Source organism: Diadema antillarum, unplaced genomic scaffold (genome assembly GCF_040938485.1).
Source record: "Diadema antillarum isolate AM-2024a unplaced genomic scaffold, OU_Dant_1.0 seq00001108_RagTag, whole genome shotgun sequence".
Taxonomy (NCBI): domain Eukaryota; kingdom Metazoa; phylum Echinodermata; class Echinoidea; order Diadematoida; family Diadematidae; genus Diadema; species Diadema antillarum.
Window position 1 is genome coordinate 350,779 of NW_027271924.1, and position 20,169 is coordinate 370,947.

Consider the following 20,169-nt stretch of genomic DNA (forward strand, 5'->3'; position numbering starts at 1 on the left):
TGTGTACATACACACTCTTTATACATACATGTACTGGAAAAGTGGATATTTTTGCGTGAGTAATTTTTCGCGCTTGGCCAGGTAAGATGAGCTTCGCATCATTTTAATCCCGCAGAATAAAGACATCAACTAGTGGAACATCATAGCAAACAAAATATCCACTTGCTATCATTTTCGCGCTATAGTTTCTGGTTGCGTGAATCTGAATTTGGTCGCGAAAATTTCAACACCGTGAAAATTTTCACTTCTACAGTATTGCAGTTCCCCCACCCTATATGAGGCAGCAATGTCTAAACATTTCGTTTTCTTTTTCTGTTCCGTTTCAGGAGAGTCACTTGATTGCAGAAGAACGGCAAAAGAAGAGGCATCGCTGGCGAGGAAATTATGTATACAATCAGAAGCAGGTAAGGATACACTTCTTCGAAAGTTTGAAAGGGCGCCCTGCAGTGTCTAGTTTTTGGCAAGTGCAGGTTATAAACAAACAAAATAGTAACAATAAAAACAAGAGAGGAAACCAGCCTACATGCAATGAGAGCACAGCACTTCCGTCGATGGAAATTTATCTAACTTCTCAATCGCGGTAAATAATCTATACTGGATTTCTTTTTGACATGCAGATCCATATTAAGGAAATTCATGTTCCATATTTTGCGCGCCTGAACAAATCTGACAGTGTCAGACATCAGAGACAATACAGCCCCTCCTCCTTCCGGCATAGTAAGCTTACAATTTAATCGATTGGAATTCAATTTTTAAAAGCGCCATTAATGATTCACCTAACATTAATCTAATGCTCGCCAACAAGGTAATCTAAGTTTGATAGCCAATTAAGGTGGAATATTTTATGCAATCGGGGGTGTATTCATTAAAAAAGTTTGTGTCTCAATTAACAAACAAAATGAATAACACCAACAAGCCATTCTAGAATATTTAACTAGATACTCATCCCCTGTATTGAATGTAAAGTTTTCGGAACCCATTACTCGCCAGCCAAGTACACTGCGTTGAAGAGTCACATCACTGCAGACTCATACAGAATGCAAAAGTATCACAAACCGTTTTCCAACTGGATCGAATGCTGGCCGACTCCCTTACTTGTCGTGACGTGTAATTTGATTAGCAACTGGCCATTGCCATGGAAACACCACTACCATTGAAACAAGTCGGCGATACAGACTTTCGTTGGACATATAGGCATTAGATACAGGTAGTGTCCTTTTCAACTCGCTTGAGAGACAGTCAAAACAAACTGAGCCTACAAACTGTGGTTCCCTCTATGATGTGTATTGCGTACAGGTTAAGAAAGAAGGAATAGAGAAAAAAAAAAAGAAATAAACGAGTAAGATGTTTAAAGTGATTACTGAATCGCTGTAAAAAATACTCCATTTGTTGCTGACTAGAATTTTGTAACACGTTCGTGTTATCATACGCTCTGATCTGTGATATGCATATTTAGTGGAAAATTGTCTGATTCCGTGTCATCAGTGCTTCATCGGTTAATAGTCAGCGATACCATTTATTACTAAAGGCATTATTATTATAATTATTTTCATTTCTTGCACTTCTAACACTCATATGATTTCTTCTTCTTCTTCTTCTCTCCCGCCTTCTTCCTCTTCTTCTTCCTCCTCCTCTTCCTCCTCCTTCTTCTCCACTCCCTCCCTCCCTCCCTTCTACCATTTGTCTTGCTTTTTCTTTCTCACAACTTTTATTTATGAAAACGAGAAAAATTCGTAGTAAAGGGCAAAACTAGTGCTTTTTCCCATCTAGCAATATTGAAAAAATAAAGTGGAAAACACACACATTCACACACACGCTTTTGAATTACAGTAAGGTACAGCCAGAGACACAAAATCAGCAATAGACCCATACAAGGCAACCCAAATCGAAGTAGAGTATCGCGTGAGACGAGATAGTATATTATGCCTGTGGATTCCGAGGGGTTCGTATACAGGGCAAGGGAAAGCAACCACCCGAGGTCCTTGTAATTAGAATGATGCGGATTCAATTCTGCAACGGTATGAAAAATTCACGGTAAAATGATATATGACATAAGTTCATGACTGCATACGAGATGTCATATCCTTCTAATCACTGTAAATTCATTTCAAAAGTTCTTGACACAGATTATATATTGATAAAGAGGTTTGACCTTAAATATTTCTTTCGACTTCATTTACTTTTCGAAGGACTTTGGCAATCTAAATATCTTTATAGTGGCCATCCAGGCTGAATACGTACACGTCAGAGGAATTTAGGAATGGGCTCGAAATATTTTTCGACCAAAAATATGTTTTATTTTCCCCTACCAATGTAAATTTTGACGCCAAAGCGTAACAATCCCGTTCTGTAATATGTCCTATACAAAAGAATATTGATTGTTGTTTGATCAGCGCAGGTTGATCATTTAGAGTTTGCTCCTCTTCCGTTGGTGATGACGATGATTACTGCTAACAACAATATAATGGACATCATTGCCATGAGGAATTGTTACAGATCTTATTTCATCAATAGCAACACCATTATCATTAAGACTGCATTACTACACAACCCCAAGGTTGCTTTCGTGGGGTAACAGGAAATAAAGTTGGTATTAATCAGTATTGATAACGTCGCAGATTCTTCACCCCCTTCTCAACGTGATTTATTGCCACCTATCAACTTCCTTCTAAAGCCTAACCGTGCTAGAATTCAGTCTTCATTAGAGTCAATATTACTCCATTTGTAGATATTTCATACATCATGACAATTCGTTGGCATATTAAGCACAATGTTTGTTGCTACTGTCATCATTACGTACAAATCAAGGCCTTAGAATCGTTTCCTCTTCATGAGATAAAACGTTGCGAAAAAAACAACAACCAAAAAACAAAATGGCGCTGACGATTGTAGATAGCTCACCATATAGCCCTTGACTTACTTACATACCCATCTCCTATTTCCCTTAATTCTTCAATCGGATACTACAGCTTCACAGTAATAAGGCGCGCACACTGGAAAGTAATCAGGGACCAAAACTGAATATTAACATAGTAGCTAAGAGGACAAATGAGGTTAATAAGGTGTGTAGCATCCCGGGAACTGGGGCGCCTTCTAATGAAATTCCTTGTGCCAGTTGGATTAGATCATGACCATAAACACCACAAACACCAAGTACTGCAACTAGCGCCCCATATCATTTCAAATATACCATAAAGATAACAATGTTTGACAGGTTCTTTTTAGAGCTTGTAATTAATTACCTTCCGCGCCAGGGCAGAATAAAAAAATATGATAATTTGGCCTGCGAAACTCAAGGTTGCATGCATGCACACCAGTATAGTTGGAAAAAAAATCTGGGCCCAGTAAAGATGTGGTCTGCATACAACATTGCAATATTGCGCCAATCTATTTTCATTCATTCTTTTTTCCCCAGGAGGATGTAGGCAAGCCTATGGAGATGCATTACGTAATCACCAGAGGTCGTGCAGTTTTCAAGGTAAGAACAATGAGAACTGAATTAAGTCGGGGTTTTTTTTTCATGCCCTCTAACAGACCTGTTCGGTTAAGTGCTCTTTTTTTTCATGCTATAATGCCTATTTAAGCCATAACTGGGGGCTTCATATGTCTAACAATACTTATTATACACTGACATAGCAATGCACCTGACTTGCTGCATAACCCACTGGATCATCTTTTCTTCTCCTTTGGAGGCCCCCAAATATGGCCGACATAAGTCACAGACAGTGTTTGAAACTGGTTAGGTCTAGACTTCATCACGAGTGCCGATTGCAAAAACTTCACACGCGGTGTAATATTCGCACATCTCGACGCCGCGCGCCGGACCATTTCATGTTGGCACATGATAAAACCTCCTGTCGACGCACACGAAAACATACTGAATATCTACTACAATCCCAAGACGAGTAGTTGTCTGCTGGTATCAGGCAACTGCGTAAAATGTCGTTAGCGTCGGTTTCCACATAGTAATGAAGTTATCCCCAGCGGTTTATCATATCGCGTCTTACGGTCGGATAGCGGGGCACCGGATAGCAATAGGCGGCTTTACTCCGCCGGTACTTTGAGCCCACCGCCGTGGAATAATTTGGTGTAATGCCTCCTGCGACGGTCAATCATTATCTTGAAATCAATGGACGAAATCGTAGGCGGTCGTTGCTTCATTGCCCGTATCAACTGGATTGCAACTTTCATTTACTAGATGACGTATTCGTTTGAAAAACTAAATGTATTACCCAAATTTTGCTTTCTTTGCCAGAAACAACAACGAACGCTGTTTTTTTCCCCTTTTATCGCTTCTACGTCTAGAGGACTACATACTGGCAAAGTTTTGTGACAAATACAGTTTCGATACTTTAAATAAAAATCAACTTTTGTGTTTCATCTGAATATTGACTCTATGATACTTTACAGATTGAGTTGCATTTCCTTCAATTCATCATATAGAATACAACGACAATCAGCATTTTTTGACAACTTGATAATCATGACTTGCAACCCCCCCCCCCCCCCAAAAAAAAAATCAAACCCATCCAAATTATTTCATGTGTATGGCACCGGAATACCACCAGCACTCCGACGCTCACTCATTTAGCCATTTGCGTCTTTCTCATCACTTTTTCTAGTTGTCTTTAAACATTTTGACAGTTGAGTAATATCAGCAACCCCACAGATTACTTCTCAGTAGATCTATTGTATTCTGTAGACCTGCTTTTATTTCCATCATCAGATGTCTTCGTCCACGTCATTCCTTTCATTTTGTTTGATTATGCTTTAAATATTCATTTTATGTTTCGTCATGGACCGACACTTAAAATGAACCTCCTTCCTCGCATCATTAACAAACATCTTTAGAGAGTGGTTAAGGTATGATTTGTGTCGCTAAACGTGTTTGATGGCCGTGAATGCCACGTATTGGTGATCTCATACAAACACTCCGTGACTCAGTTCTGTTAGTTTTCCCCCGATGTCGTCCTGCCGCCGTCGAACATGGCTTTAGGAATATATATATATACATATACAAACAAAACTGTATCAAAATGCCTGTTGCGTTTACACGTCAGAGGGAAAATGCTTTCCTTAATACAAATAACCTGGTCATTTGCAATGATCAACTGAAATAATTTGTTTTATTCTCTTCGAAAGGAAATGACAAAACTTTTCCCCACCATAAAAGTCTATTCGCAACATATACGAGATTAGAAAAAAAAAAATAATGCAAAAATGATTAATGCACATACACCTTGTTTCGGGTCGGATAAATTCAAAGTCACGTCTTGTTCATATCCACTTTGAATTTTGCAGTCACTCAACGCAGTTTAAGCATTTCAGGCATGTAGAATGCATCATTGTGTTTGCAATAGGTTTTTCCCCTCTTCCCGTCTTGAGACAAAAGAGAAGCTAGATTCAAGATTCTTTAAATTCCATATCTTATGTTATGAAATATCATCTTGCTTAGCCAAGAAAGAAAAAATGTTAAAGTGACATCTTGTGTAAAACTATATGACATTCTGCGTATACTGAATACAAAGTAATGCATGGAATTAGTATTTGTGACGATTTCCCCCAAGGTATGTTTCACATTCTTCATTTGTGTTTCCTTTACTCTTTTACACAAACATAATAATCTCACTAATTCCTTTTGAAGGGACTTATATAATCATAAGACAATGATTCCATTGTTTAATACTTAGTGTCATGCAATCACTTTGATGTGGAATTTATAGTTATTGACAGGAATAAAACACAATCAGCAGAAATAAGACAGCATGCGCGTCAGCAACAACCATTTATCTTGGGAATGTCCCCTATGAAGTGCTCTTCGATGACATAATCTTCTGCTATTCCTAAGTATCCCCACTCCCCTTTGTTTTTGCTTTATCTTTTATTATCTCAAGTCTGACTCTCTGTTACTGGCATCTCCCTAGAATGTCTAAGAGGCGATTTTGAGTGGTCAAGGAGGAAACTTGAAAATAAATTAACATCGATCTCGTTCTTCTAAGAACATTTACTGAACTGTAACGAAATCTTATTATCTCTCGTCTGCACACGAAAGCTTGTCGACTGGAAAATAGTGGCAAGTAGAAAAATTGCTGGCAAAAGACTGATATGCAGTTAAGAGGTAAAAAACCTTTAATTACATAGATAGGTGATTTAGGCAAGTAAGTACATACATTTTTTTTTAAAGTAGTTATTGCTGTAAGGATGAATTTCCAACTTTAAAAGGGTTGATGGAATTGCTGATGTAATTGCCTGTACTCGCTAGCACTTCCACGAGGCTTCAAAATTAACAACACCTTTCCGGGCCTGTGTTTCCCCGCGCAGTACCTATAGAAGATATCTCAACTGATGAAATTTGGACGAAATCCCTCGTGTGAAAGCGCTGCGCCCTTTGCTGAGCCTACGGCGCGCTAGATAGAATCGGGGAAGGCCCCTAGTGATCCCCGCCTTCGGACGTGAAACAAACAAGGTATCGATTTAGTCGATTAGATATCTCGGTATAGTGATGACATCACATCCTAAGGCATTACACGCGGCAAATATCTTAGTGTATCCGTATTCTGCGGAAGTTCTTCTCTCTGTTGTTGTTGTTTTTTTAGCGTTGGTTTTATGACTAAAATTAACCGACCACGTGATTGCATGTCTGTCGATGAGATTCTATTTGGCTTGGCGTCCGTGAAACCATTCAACCTGCAGGAATTGGCAGTCAAATATGGCGAAGGTGGAAACGCTGCCACAATTAATCTAATCCGACATTACGCCTCTGATTTCACCTCGCAAATCAGAAACTCAGCCGGATAGAGCGAAAAAAAAAGAGGGTAAAGGGAAAATGTAAATGTCAGATAACAAACGAGGAGTTGAAATGAAATTTCTACCTGCGGACGTTCCTGTTTATTCTCGTTTTCACAGTATCCCGCCAATTTTTGTTGAAAACGAATCGTCGGTCGAACCCATCTCGTTACCGCGATGATTACTTTGTGGTAGAGGAATGTTGGACTGATACGTATTAAACCGAGGAAAGCCGCTGCACATTGGGAATACTCCACCTTAATGGACAATATGTTGCTATTCAAACATGTCCATGATGGAATGGATTGAGAGTGTGAGCATTTGGATCATACAACAATTGACAGAGTTACTTACCTGAGCTTGAATATTGCACCTCATACCTACTTTCCACATTACCCGAAGTGCAATGTCCAGCAATCCCGTCGGAATTTACAAATGGACCGAGTCTCAACATGAGGGAAATTTTAGAAAAGTTAGGATGTGAAACTGGTTTATAGCATGAAAAGGATAGCTAAAGTGCTGGCGGCAATAAAGAGAACGTGCTGTGACGAGATAATATGATTATTCGTATAGCTGGTAGAATTCCTCATGTATCTTCAAAGGACGTTATCTGTGACTTTTTACCAACCCAGTGGCTCGGAAGAGCTCTGTAATACTCGGTCCGTCTCTAGTCCTTTGTTATTCTGGCTGGCCATCACATTACCCCTCAAACAGCTTTTTATGAAATAGAGTGGGATGATAATATATATATATATATATATATATATATTATATATATATATATAGGCAAAGCTTGTAAGTCTACGCGGTCTAAAAATGCTAAAAATTTGAAAAATCGTTGTGAGGCCATTCAGTCTCATTTTGTAGTGTTGCATGTACATCAAAATAAATTGTGGACAATTCTGTTTTCATTTCTTTCCTTGTTAGTATCTATACTATTGCACACTTTCCTAGAAAACATCAATAAATCTTAAACAACAATACAAAACAAGTTTTTTAAAACAATATTGCCAGTTAATTTTATAGGCCTACATATATTATATCATTGTTAGTATTGAAAAAATTTGAAAAAGAATGATTACACTGGTCACACATATAATCCGGGTCATGGTAAATCTTACTTCATTTCAATATCTATAGTTTCCAAATTGTGTATACAAGTCTTTCCTTTTTACTGTTGTGTATACGTAAAACAGGGGCTTCCTCTTTTTAGCAGATTAGAGTGGCCTTAGTTCCAATTATCCTGCTGTATTATAGAGAATCAGTAAATGGATATATTAGTAACCCAAGAAACACTCGAATGAATGACATGAATACATTGAAAGTGCGCGCAGAGGCAAAAATCGTTCACGAAATGGATGATAAGCTTATATTTCTTAGTATTCTTGGTACTTGTTTGTAAATTTTCAATTCACGCTATTGTGTGTTTTTGTGCGGTGATCATTCACATACAACTTTAACTGTCTAATTCAGTTAGCGGTCTCAACTTACCTACATGACTGAATGGGGGAGGAGAGGGGGGAGTTCTTACAGACAGGCGGTGTCCAAGGACCGAAGATTTTTGTTGCGGCTGCATTGCTAAATTTCATCTGACATGTTGACGATCAGGTTTTTCTTTCTTGGTCTTTATTTGGTTAATATGAAATGATAAAAGGCTCCTTTCAACAAAGCGACTGGAGATGAACGCATTTATACTGTACATACGGCTTCCTAAGATTACTCCTCTTGCGCTCCTAATGACATTACCAAAGAAACGACCATACAAACAAACAAACAAGCAAACAAAAACAAACAAATAAATAAACGTTTTTCAGCACTTTTCTTTGGTGAACAAAGCTGTTGTGAATTTGTTTGTCTCTTTCAATGAGTTTGTAAGATATTTACGTATTTTCTTATTTTCCTCCACATTCTTTCTTTTTCGTTAACCCCAGTTAAAGAAAAACAAAGGAAAGGAAATAGTAAAAACCCATGGAAGGTCCGCGTTTTGCCCTATTTTGCTGTTGCTTAATGTATTCTATTCATAAATATTAGTTATGAAGGAGAAAAATGAGAATCAAAACTATCCTTTCATGATGTCTGATACAATCATTTTCTTTTCCTACACAATGTGTGACGTAGTGATAATATGAAAGTGTGCTTACATCCCCTCACATCTACCCTGGAAACTTTGTGATATATATAGATATAGATATAATTATGTTTTCATTTTGAATACAGATATTTCAGCTGTATGATGGTTTGATGTTGGCTTAATGGGCATGAAATAACTATATGAATTGCACTTGCAGGAGAAATATATACAGAGAAGAAGGGTGCTGCAAATTAAACAAGAAAAGAGGGTGTTATGAATCATTACAAAAAAAGCGACGAGACCAGGAGGACATGAGACCTTTAGCATTAAAGATATCATTATGCAGTTGCATGTACTATTTTCGTATGTATTCGTACACTCATATAAAACTACAGTACATTCTTGTCTTACATTCAGTTTCTCTGAATCGAAGAGTTGTCCAAAGAAACAAGGTACAGTACATTGAATTCTGTGCAAGGCTGTGCGATCAGGTATTGGTATTCATCATACAGAGTAGTTTCCTTTGTAAATAGAGCAGAGTATGCCTTAGAGAAATAATGACCAAAATATTCGAGACATGAGCATCATTTAAACAGAGCCTTTCAAAACTAATGTTCCCGCGACAATGTCTGGGTAGCGTCCGGATAATCATTTTTTTTAACCCTGCCTGTTAAAACGGTCCCCGCAAAATGTTGCTCGGACGTTGTCGCGGTAACTTTTGCCAAGCTATACCCTAGCCAGCTAGGGTAATTACCCCGACATTACCCTGACATTACCCCGACAACCCTTCTATTAGGACTTTCCCGTGGCAAAATTCATTTGATACAGTCAACACGCATGCGCAATATTGCAGACAGAAGATGATTGACACGCAGCGCGCCGATCACGTGCATGGATTGAACCACTGATCTCTAGTAGCTGAGATCAGTGATTGTAAGCCCCGTTTTACTTATTCACGATTGCTTACCCACATGTGCACAATCTTAGAACAATTGGCGGCGCTTGGCCGGTTGGCGGGGTAGTCGCATCAGTGGACACACCCCCTTCTTGGAAACCTACCCGAGAAGGTTTTAAGTAATAGATTTAATATGTGCCTGTTAAAACGGTACCCCTCGCTCTCTCCTGCGGGTTTATTGCCCGAGGTGAGGAATTTTGTTCTCCGGACGTTGTCCTGACGTCGGGATAAGGTCTGTTAAAACAGGGCTTTAGCTACCTGTGGAGTCGTTTTGTGGTCAAAGTAATGCAGCTCGGGGCACCATTTCATGAAAGTTGTTGGTCCTGTATCTGACAATTACCAAGGCAACAATCACAGAAAAGAGCTTCTCGGCCAATCAAAACAAAGGATTGTGCTGAAATTGTCAGAGACGGACAACTTGTCGTGGTTGACAACATTTTTGCTTGACTTTTAGCTGCAGTGAAATGTTTAATTTATGTGCATATAAATTCTTTGGAGAGATGGAGAAAACAGCAGGAGAATGTGTAGAGACAACAATCCATTACGGAATAATACACACAAGTCACAGAAAGTAGTCGCTAAAACAACATTTACGTATTGAACATCACCGTGCTAAAAGTTTTTTCTTCTTTTTTGTTTCAAAAGGTGCTGAATCTACAAAATAATCCAAAATATGAATTCTTAAAACACCAGTGTAGACACATTGACTTTCCTGAAAAACATGCTTTACCATCCTATTGTAGGGTACTCATAACTTTGGAACTTAAAGTCAGTGCATGAAAACACTTAGAGGCCTGTGAAATAAAATCAAGGGTTTTCTCCTTACCATTTAGAGTGGATTTAGCACATTTTGGAAATGAACTCTTAATGCTCATATCTTGTGATGACGCCACTGTTCACCAATTTGATAAAAAAAAGAACGTGTCTCTTTCTGATTGGTCAATAGGCGAATATACAGAACAAGATGATTGTGAGGCATTTTTATGACGGGGGGGGGGGGGGGGTACTCAAAGGTAACAACTTAACTTTCCAAAATGTCCACGTGTAACTTTTCTGAAATAATTGTCGGAACGAAAATATCAATTATCATTGTAATTTTGATTATAATTCATTCCCAATCATGGATTAATGTTGAAGGGAGCATTTGAAAATGTTAGTCCAAAACCAGGGTTAAAAATTGGAATTAAAAAGATGTGTGGTCCATTGTCCTGCTTTTCCTGATTATCCTGAACATGGTTACCACACGCACATCGTTCTCACATTTTCCACTTCAATTTTAACCCAATCGTTGAATCACGTGGGTTTTCTTCTTTTGAATCAGCTGAGTTTAGTTAACGAATATTGTATTTTTCTTCTTTTCTTTCTTTTGTTTTTGTTTTGTTGGTTTTGCTTTGTAGTTGGAAGGAGAAGTGCCGGACTAGCAACCCTTTTAGACGATTCACACTCACCCATCGCATCGGCATCAGTAAGTAGCTCCTCTTTGTTTCCTCCCTGAAACAAATACTAATTGTGTTTTCATTCCCCATTCTCTTGTACGTTGTATGCTGTAAAAACAAACGCAGACAAAGTATCGCCGGTTTATCTTTCTACGTCTACGTCTACATCTTAGGTAGATTTTCGAAGTTTACAAAGCTTTAATCTTATGCAATTTCATTGCATTTTTTTTCCTTGGCAACTTTAAAGGAGACAGACAAAAATACAAAAGTGAAGCAATTCACGCCTTTTGCTAAGACCGACCACCATTTAATTGTCTACTGATAACTTCTTAAATAATTCAGAAAGTGTAAACACTATCGTTCTCTCTTTAATGACTGATGGAACATATTCCCCGGGAATAGCGTGTCTGCGTATGTGTCTATGTCACTATGCATGCAAGTCAAGGCATTTACAAGTTCATTCATCTAATCAAAAGTGGCTTGGCATTTCAGGTGGCGAACAGCGATGATTTTTCTGATTACCTGCGCAAGCCGTGCATCAACTAGGCGGATGATAAACTCATCACCGTATCCGATTTCTCCCAAGAGAATATCAATGGTTATCATTCATATATGAGATGTCAAGAGAGAGAGAGAAAAAAAAAAGCGTTGCTGCATGACGCTGCGATTCTTGTATTCTAGGGCCGAAATGTTGATTCGGATAGAATCCATAGTTAAAGCTTGCTCATTGCGTAATAGACAAGTGACACGGACAAGTCTAGAAATTATTTACTGGCAGATTAATAATGTCTTTTCTCATTGACTTTTTAATCTCTCCCTTTAACACAATCACATTAATCCTGGCCCAGAAAACATGTGTTCTGAGCCATTTTCCCTTTCTCACTCGCTTTGCCTCGTTCCCATTTCTCAATCCTCCTGTATGTGTCTCTTTATTCGTCTTTAGTACAATAGATCTGCCTCCCATTTTCCCGCTTCGTAGTATTTTCTATGTGTTGCAGTGTCTCGACGTATTCAGTTTCCACTTGCGACTATCCTCTCTCTGTCTCCCTTTTTCTGTTCCAATTAAAGAGAGTGATCTTGACTCCAATTATGTTGATGAAGAGTCTGGTTACCGCTCTCATTTGAACTTTTATCAAATCACCTTTGGTAGCTGACAATCTCCCTAGTTCACACGATATCTGTATTTCGCTTGTTAGTCAGAACTTGGGCTATAGAGGGAGAGAGATCGAGATCGGATGTGGCACGAAGCTCTTCAACATCACAACGAATTCTCTCCTGTAAAATAAGACGCGCTGATCTTCAACATCGCTATCACCTTTCGCGGCTTCCCTTGATATTCCATTAGAATATCGCAGCGAAGAGAGAGAAAAAAAAAGATGCGATTGCCGACACGTGCGCGCTTAAACATTCCCATATCCATCTACACACTGATGAGCTCACCTGATAAAGACCTCCCATTCTTGTATGTTGATACGAGGGATTCCGAACTCAGCATAATACGCGAGCAGTAACCCAAAACAGCGACAATCATTACATTACATTACATTATGGGATATAAAGTCGTCAAGGCAAACCAGATTGTTTGGTCGAATGAATCACATAGCAAGCCTCTAAGTATCATTTCGGACTGACACTAACAACGTTATATCGGTCAGATCCTACCATCTCATATTCGGAAACACAATTTTGATGTTGATAACTAACAGAAACTACTGCAAATCACTTGGAAAGAATTCCCATTGAAGAATATTGGACAAAACTGATGAGCAACCCAACTCGAAATGAGGTAGAAAAGGTCCCTGTGCCTTTTTGTAAAACCAGAAATTAGCAATAAAAAGAAAAACAATCAATATATTATTTCGCATATGTCACGTTGATATAACGTGAATTTGCAAACCATTATATCCAATCTTTCAAATTTTAAGTCTTATATGGACACAGAGATTTTTTATTGAGGCAGATTATTGCATCGAGAGACTATAAGAGCCTTTTGCTTTTTAGGTTATGGTTTCGTATTTTGTTATTGTTGTTGTTGATGCAGTTTTGCTTGCTACACGCATCATGCCAACACAATATAATACGCCTCCCAGGTCCATTTTTGGCAGATGATTTATGAAAATTCACAAAGCTGGCAAACAGAAGCTACTGCTTTTTTTTTTCTGCTACATGACTTTTGCATGAGAAATCGTTACAAAGTTCTAGTGATGCATGATCATCATTCTCCTGTATCAAAAAGAAAGAAAGAAAGAAAGAAAGACAGCATAATAGGGCACACACTGGTCAATGTATAGCAATGCATGTCTGTGCAGATGGAAAAATTGAAAGATGATTGGATATTAAGATAGGTAAAATAAAGAGCAAAATGACGAGCATGTGCATTGGACACTGCGGCGTGATTAAAAGTTCCCTTGGATGGCTCACCGTTATCAAGCATAACATATGACAAATATAAATCAACGCTGACAGGTGAAAAAAAGGTAAATAATTTTCTTTCTGAGAAATAATGCCTGCACAAAACACACAAGGGTTATTCCGTAATTGCTAAAGATGTCACTTACTCCGCACACATTTTACTTCTAGTGACAGGTCATTATGGAACTGTCAAAGCTCAACTTTGCTTGCCTCCTAAAGGAAATCAAACCTCGAGGAGAACTACATACAATCCATCTCTTGTTTGTTTTGTTATTAATGACAGATGAAAGAAAACTAAATGGTTAAATCGTATCGGTGTCTTCGAGTCGTCTAACACGGCTTCGACTTGGCACCCCTTGCAAATAATACTAATCTTCGTAGCATTACTTTAGCTTGGATTACTTGCGACACTCCTGTAATCGCAATTCAAATGGCAGTGTATAATGGGCGTATATTTTACAGCTGTCATAACAAGCGTATCATGCTTCTACACTCACTAAAGAGATTACAATCAATCCTTGTGGCTTAAGAAATTTCATTCGTCCACAAAATACCTAGAGTCTTCTACGCAAGGAACATCACATTAACTAACTTTCGAGGTGACTAACTTTCATTAAAACTATCGCAACTGTCTTGATCATAATCTGTCCGTTTCTTAATGAAAATGTCAAACATTTTATTCAAAGTGACATTCTTTTAAAAGAATAAAATCCTATTTAACTCATCCACACCTATCACATCAAATGTCATTGAAATAGCCTGCAAACGGGTTGCATGTTATAGGAGTAGGGTCAACTCACAGGTCTGATGGGCACTCGTCTGTATTTTTCGTTGACGTCCCTTTGAGTTACCCGTTTCCTGTCGGCCTTTTTATCAATCGGCGGAAATCCGCGGACGCCCGCACCAGGAAGTAACGACCATCCCCTTTTGCGACCGACCCACTCAAACAAGAATAACGAAAACATTCATCGATCTTTACTCCGCCCACCCCCCCCCCCCCCGCCCTCTTGCACGCACACACACACACACACACACACACACACACACACACATATATATATAAACACACACACCCACACACACACATGCACACCCACACACCACACACACCACACACACATACACACTCACACACATTGAACGAGGCTGCATGGAATCCGGCCCAAATGGGGCGCCCTTTCCTTGCCTGTCAAGCTTTGTTTTTTTATCTCTTTCTTTTTTTCCCCTCTCGTTTTCTGTCTTTCTTTTCCAATTCAATTTCCTTGTGATTGATAGTGAGCAGCTCTGAATATGGCAAGCAAAATTCATCTACTCTCACATGTTTTGATTGAAAAGTGATTCGTCCACGACACCCAACCCCCGGTCATGCTTTTTCTGCTACATGTTGTCATTACCATAATGGCATTTACTGAGTTAGACAAAAAAAAAAAAAAAAAAGGTCTCACGGGAGAAAAAGTGTTTTCATCATCATTTCTAGGTCTCATTGCTTGCGAGTGTATACCATCAATCAATCACAATGTTTTCGTGCAGACAGTAGAAAAAAAGATCTGTTAACACTGCCTACAAACTAGGTGCTGCATTCACAGCTTGCGATCACTATTCAACTCCTCCGATTTTGAATTTGGAAATGAAATGAAGTAATTAGGAAAATAGACAAGAATAGTTGCATAATTCGAAAATGAAATAAGCGTTGTCATTGTTAAGATTCATTTACCCGAGAATGAAATGTGGTTCGTTATTCCGACATTTCGGTTGTCGGAAAATGACAGAAAAACAAAACAAAACAAAATTGTTATTCAGAAGGTTCCTTATAAAAAAAAACCAAATAAATATGGCTCGTCAATTCGAAAATGAAAAACAACCATCGACGACCCCGATTAACCTTCGGAATTACGAACCTTGTTTTGTTTTCGGGTGAACGAACCTTGGAATCGAATAATAAATTCTCGGAATAACACCACACAATAATGTTCTGATTAACGAACCCTCTTTCGTTCTCGGATTAACGAACATCTATAGGTATACTAAACTTGTGAGTTCTGGAATAACGAAACTATGGAATAACGAACCTTTTTTCATTTTCGGTTTGACGAACCTCCAGGAAGCAAGAACATCTCGCGCATTATTGCATATTGTAATCATGTTATGTATTGAAGATGGTCAAATATGCAGGAGCCCCTGGATTAAATTTGAAGTATAACTTTGACTTTTAAACAGCTAATTGCATCGTATGAACACGATTAAGGGTTTAATTTATCAAATTCGTTCTACCCTAAATCATTTCACATACGATTATAATCATGCCAACGTCAAAAAGGAAAATTAATAATCTTTGGGAAAAAAAATCTGAAAAATAGTTAAGCCCCGAACAACTTAACAAATATTATAGGCTTGGTATATAGGCCTATAGTGAAAATGGGTTTTGTAATTGTTAGTTATTGTAAAATTGTTTCCACAAGCTGCCAAATTTACACTAAACAAAATATGTCAAAGTATAGGGCAAGATATGGTGATATGACAATAGTAACATCATAAAATGATTGCGCTTGGACTTGGTTTCCTTGATGTCATTGTGTACCACACCATGCTATATAAACCATGCTCAGCAATCACATGCATTTGTGGGAAATAAAAAAAGATGCAAAATAAAAACAATAATAAATGATAATGACAAGTAAATGTAAATCTTGATTATGAAATAGCTGTTTAGGTAGTTACTTTATTTACCCATCTACCGTATTTTAATGATGATCAATCCGCAGCATTTTTTCACGAAAGAAATTCCTAGAGTTGTGTCTTTTAAATGAGACTGCGTGCATGTGTGTGTTCGTTTTTATGTATTTGTATGTGTCTGTGTGCGCCTGTATTTTGTGTGTCTTTGTGTGTTGTGGGTTGCCTAGAGTCGACAGAACAACGAAAGGAAAACACCCTTGCGTAACCTTTCCTGACGCCTCCAGACGCAAATGGGAAAAACGTAATCAATCCCCAAATTTTCATGATGCGTTTTGCAGACTTACAAAAATAGAAATTAATTGTACCTTGAGATGCATGCAGGGAGCTTTACTTTCCCTCACATAAGAAGCTAGGTCGCGAGGAGAATACAACAAGGGATCAGCGACAATGATTCAAATTTAGACGAGATTAAAACCGCCTCTAAAGCAAGCACTTCTTGCAAGCGCAGAGAAGAAGAAGAAGAAGAAGAAAAGCTTCTCGCTACTGGACCTGTATCCTCTGATAGAATCGGGACAAAATGCCATCCCTACATTTTTGGACAAAGGAGAAAAGAAAAAAAAAGAAAAGAGCACGCTCACATTGGATGTGGCAGGAAGGGATAGTTTATGCTCACGATTAATGATTGGGTACCACTCATGACGTCACAATAACTTGACTAAGATGGCGAAATCTAGTATATTACTATTTAAATGAAAAGTAAAATGCCGAAGACTTGGCGAAAAAGGTGGTCTTACTGCACCTACTCACCTTGTATCAGGATCTGATGCGTTGTGATTTTGTGCTTTTGTTTGATCGTAGTTCTTTGTAGCGATTTTTCTTTAGGTGGGCGGGGGGGGGGGGGGGCGGAGGGGGGAATTGTCGTTATCTGAGCTTGATAATTATCTGCAATAAGTCGTATAGTTAGAAAAAGATTGTTTTTTTATGTAATACATTATCTACTTGAATGCAATTTAAAGACACTTTTTTCTTTAGCTCTCAGGTACTCTGTGACGTGTCTGCGTCCAAGTTTTACGTCCCACTTCAAAACTTATCCAAACAAGCCCGTCATGTATGTCGCGTCTCCCCTAAAGTCTAATGTTTGCCCGGCATTTCCCTTCGTCGGTCTTTCATATCACCGATGTTAACTTCATTGACTCGCGAATGAAGTGGTGGCAAGTCTCTCGAATTAGTGGTAGCTTTATTGAAATGCGCTCCGCCACCACGGGCCTTAAGGTCTAAAGGAGGTATGTGATGAGCGAACAGGATACCCCCTTAAATACATGATGGCGCCGCTCGCATGACTTCGAGGATCCAAATCTGGCGCATGTATATGACTCCGAATCAGCCGTTAAAAGACTGCCTTCACTGGAGCAAGACATGGAAGTGCGGTGAGACCGGGTTCGTTATAGGATACCCCCCCCCCCCCTCCTCCTTGCATGAGAAAGTGATTCAAGACGCTTGCTTGAATGAGTCTGCGATCCTCCACAATGTATATTCAAAGTGATGCTCATTCCCGTAAAATGTCATGATACTAGTAATAGGGATAGAACATTACGGGCATCTTAAGATCCCATAATACAATACTGCCGCTGAATTGTGGCCAATACTTGCATGACTTGTGTGAGCTGAAATAAGTGTACTGCTACCAAAAAAAAAAAACGTTTTAGAGAAATTAAGTCGTCCTATTGCGTTTGTGGTCTTCCACTGATACATGAAATACATATTATGCCAACAAAATTCCTCTTCTGTTATATTCATAGCCATTGGTAGAATAAGATGGTGTTGTGGCTAGCCTTTTTGACGTTTACCTCAAGTTGTATTAGCAAAATGTATGATTAAGTCACCGAAAAACAAAATACTTCATAGCTGATTCAAGTTTCACTACGGATTAATGCCGCAAGCTCAAAACCAGAAATTCGAGTGCTCTACAAATTGTATGTATGATATATTTTCAGTTGGTCTGTTGTGAAAAACATCTTGAAAGATGTTAATATTAACTTGTATCAGTGTAAAGTCTAAATGTTATCAAATATGTGTTTTCAAACGGTTTTAATACATACTTGTTCATACTTGTCCATACTTATTTATCTTCCACGTTTCTAGACGAGGAATTCTGATCATTGCTGATTTTTTCATATCTGTGTGCGTGTGTGTGTGTGTGTGTGTGATGAAACAGCATTCATATGGCGCCATTTATCTGTAGAAACATTCAAAGGCGCCCGGGATCCACAATGTGTCACACATCATTCACAAAGTTGCTGGAAAAGATAAGTCTCTGTATTCATAGCCTAAAAACATGCTTTGGAAACTACAATGTAGGACTCTATGATGAACTATGCTGAATTGGTGGGTGGGGTAGACTACAGACGTAAAGAGTGTCCCGCTCATCTATGCATCGTTACTGACATAATCCAATACGGGAAATGAAATAGCGTAATTTTAGGTGTCAAAAGTGATACTTCTTTTTTACGAAGCGGAAATGTTCGCCAATACTCACTGCTCATTCGAAAGTGTTCAAAGCTGATTGCAATGACGCATCCGAACGGGACGCCGAAATCAAGTTTGATATTGCGTAATTGCGTTCGACTATACCTGCGTAGCTAAGATCCGTCATAGTGACCACAATAGTCAGTCGTCGTGAGTTAGGCAGCCTAAAGAAGAAGGGGGCGTCTATCTTTGTCAAATTCCAGCAGACAGGAACTTTCTAAAGGCGTAACTCCCGTCTTGCCGACAGTAATAGAACATCAGCTGACTGTCGATCAATATCACAAACATAGAATATCAAATTGATTAGAGTATCCCTCCCGCCGATAAAATAATAAGATATGAATAACACCATTTATTCCTCCAATCTAAAAGTCCTTTCTTTGCGTCAAAGACCCCTTTGCATGTTCTTCTTTTTTTTGCGTGCGTGTGTGTGTGTGTGTGTGTGTGTGTGTGTGTGTGTGTGTGTGTGTGTGTGTGTGTGTGTGTGTGTGTGTGACCAGCCGACATAAAAACCGGCCATTTTCCAAACAACACCCCTCGGGCAACGAGAGACGGTAGAGGAGGGAAAATTAAAAGAAAGGATTTCGTGCGCAGAATTTGACAGCAAATGATTCTAGTGTGGAGACTAAAGCTGCAGTATTTTTTTTTTTTTTTTTTGCGTCGTGCACTTTCCGCGCCCTTTGCAGCGTGCCAAAATTTCTTTTTCTTTCTTTACGACTTTTAAGACAGACGCTGTGAAAGGTAGCTATATACCTAGCATATTTCTGTTGTCTCGGATCAATTATTTGCAAGTCTTGTTCGAAGCTTTCTTTAATGAAAGAAAAAGAAAACAGATGTAGTGCGTTATTGTTAAGGTAAATGCCGACACCGCCTTCCCCATTGGCAAAGCCACGGATGTGGATTTCTGTTCGCGGGGAATGAAAAGGTTGGAAACGTGAATTGCCGGCGGCTGTATTGTTTTCCATCTGCCTGACGCCATGAACACCGAATTGGAGGAAAAGAAGAGTTGCCCACGTGCCCGTGAATAACTTGCACACTTCAAGCGTATGAGGGCAACACTCACAACACTTTTTAGTGATTACACTCGCACAATTCGACTATGCTTCTCTCTTCTTTTCTAATATGTATGTGCGTGTGTGTGTGTGTTTGCAAAATGAAAAGTTTAAATGCAAAAACGGATATATGCACTGTTAGCCTGAGATATGAGAGAGCTGCTGAAAAACAGAGAAAATATTTAGAATATGTGGTAAAAATATCATCAGAAACGTTCGTGTTATGTAACGAGTACAGAATCACTGAAAATATACACA

The 20,169-nt window shown here is 38.8% G+C and overlaps 1 protein-coding gene across 1 annotated transcript in view; it reads left to right on the forward strand.

Moving 5' to 3' along the window:
• Nucleotides 1–20,169, forward strand: part of LOC139743817 (uncharacterized) — a 94,344-nt gene that overhangs the window by 65,907 nt on the left and 8,268 nt on the right. Inside the window, exons 2-4 of the mRNA XM_071654274.1 lie at nt 327–404; nt 3,416–3,478; nt 11,210–11,277. Of these exons, the coding sequence (XP_071510375.1) occupies nt 327–404; nt 3,416–3,478; nt 11,210–11,277 (209 nt within the window). The remainder of the gene's footprint in view (nt 1–326; nt 405–3,415; nt 3,479–11,209; nt 11,278–20,169) is intronic.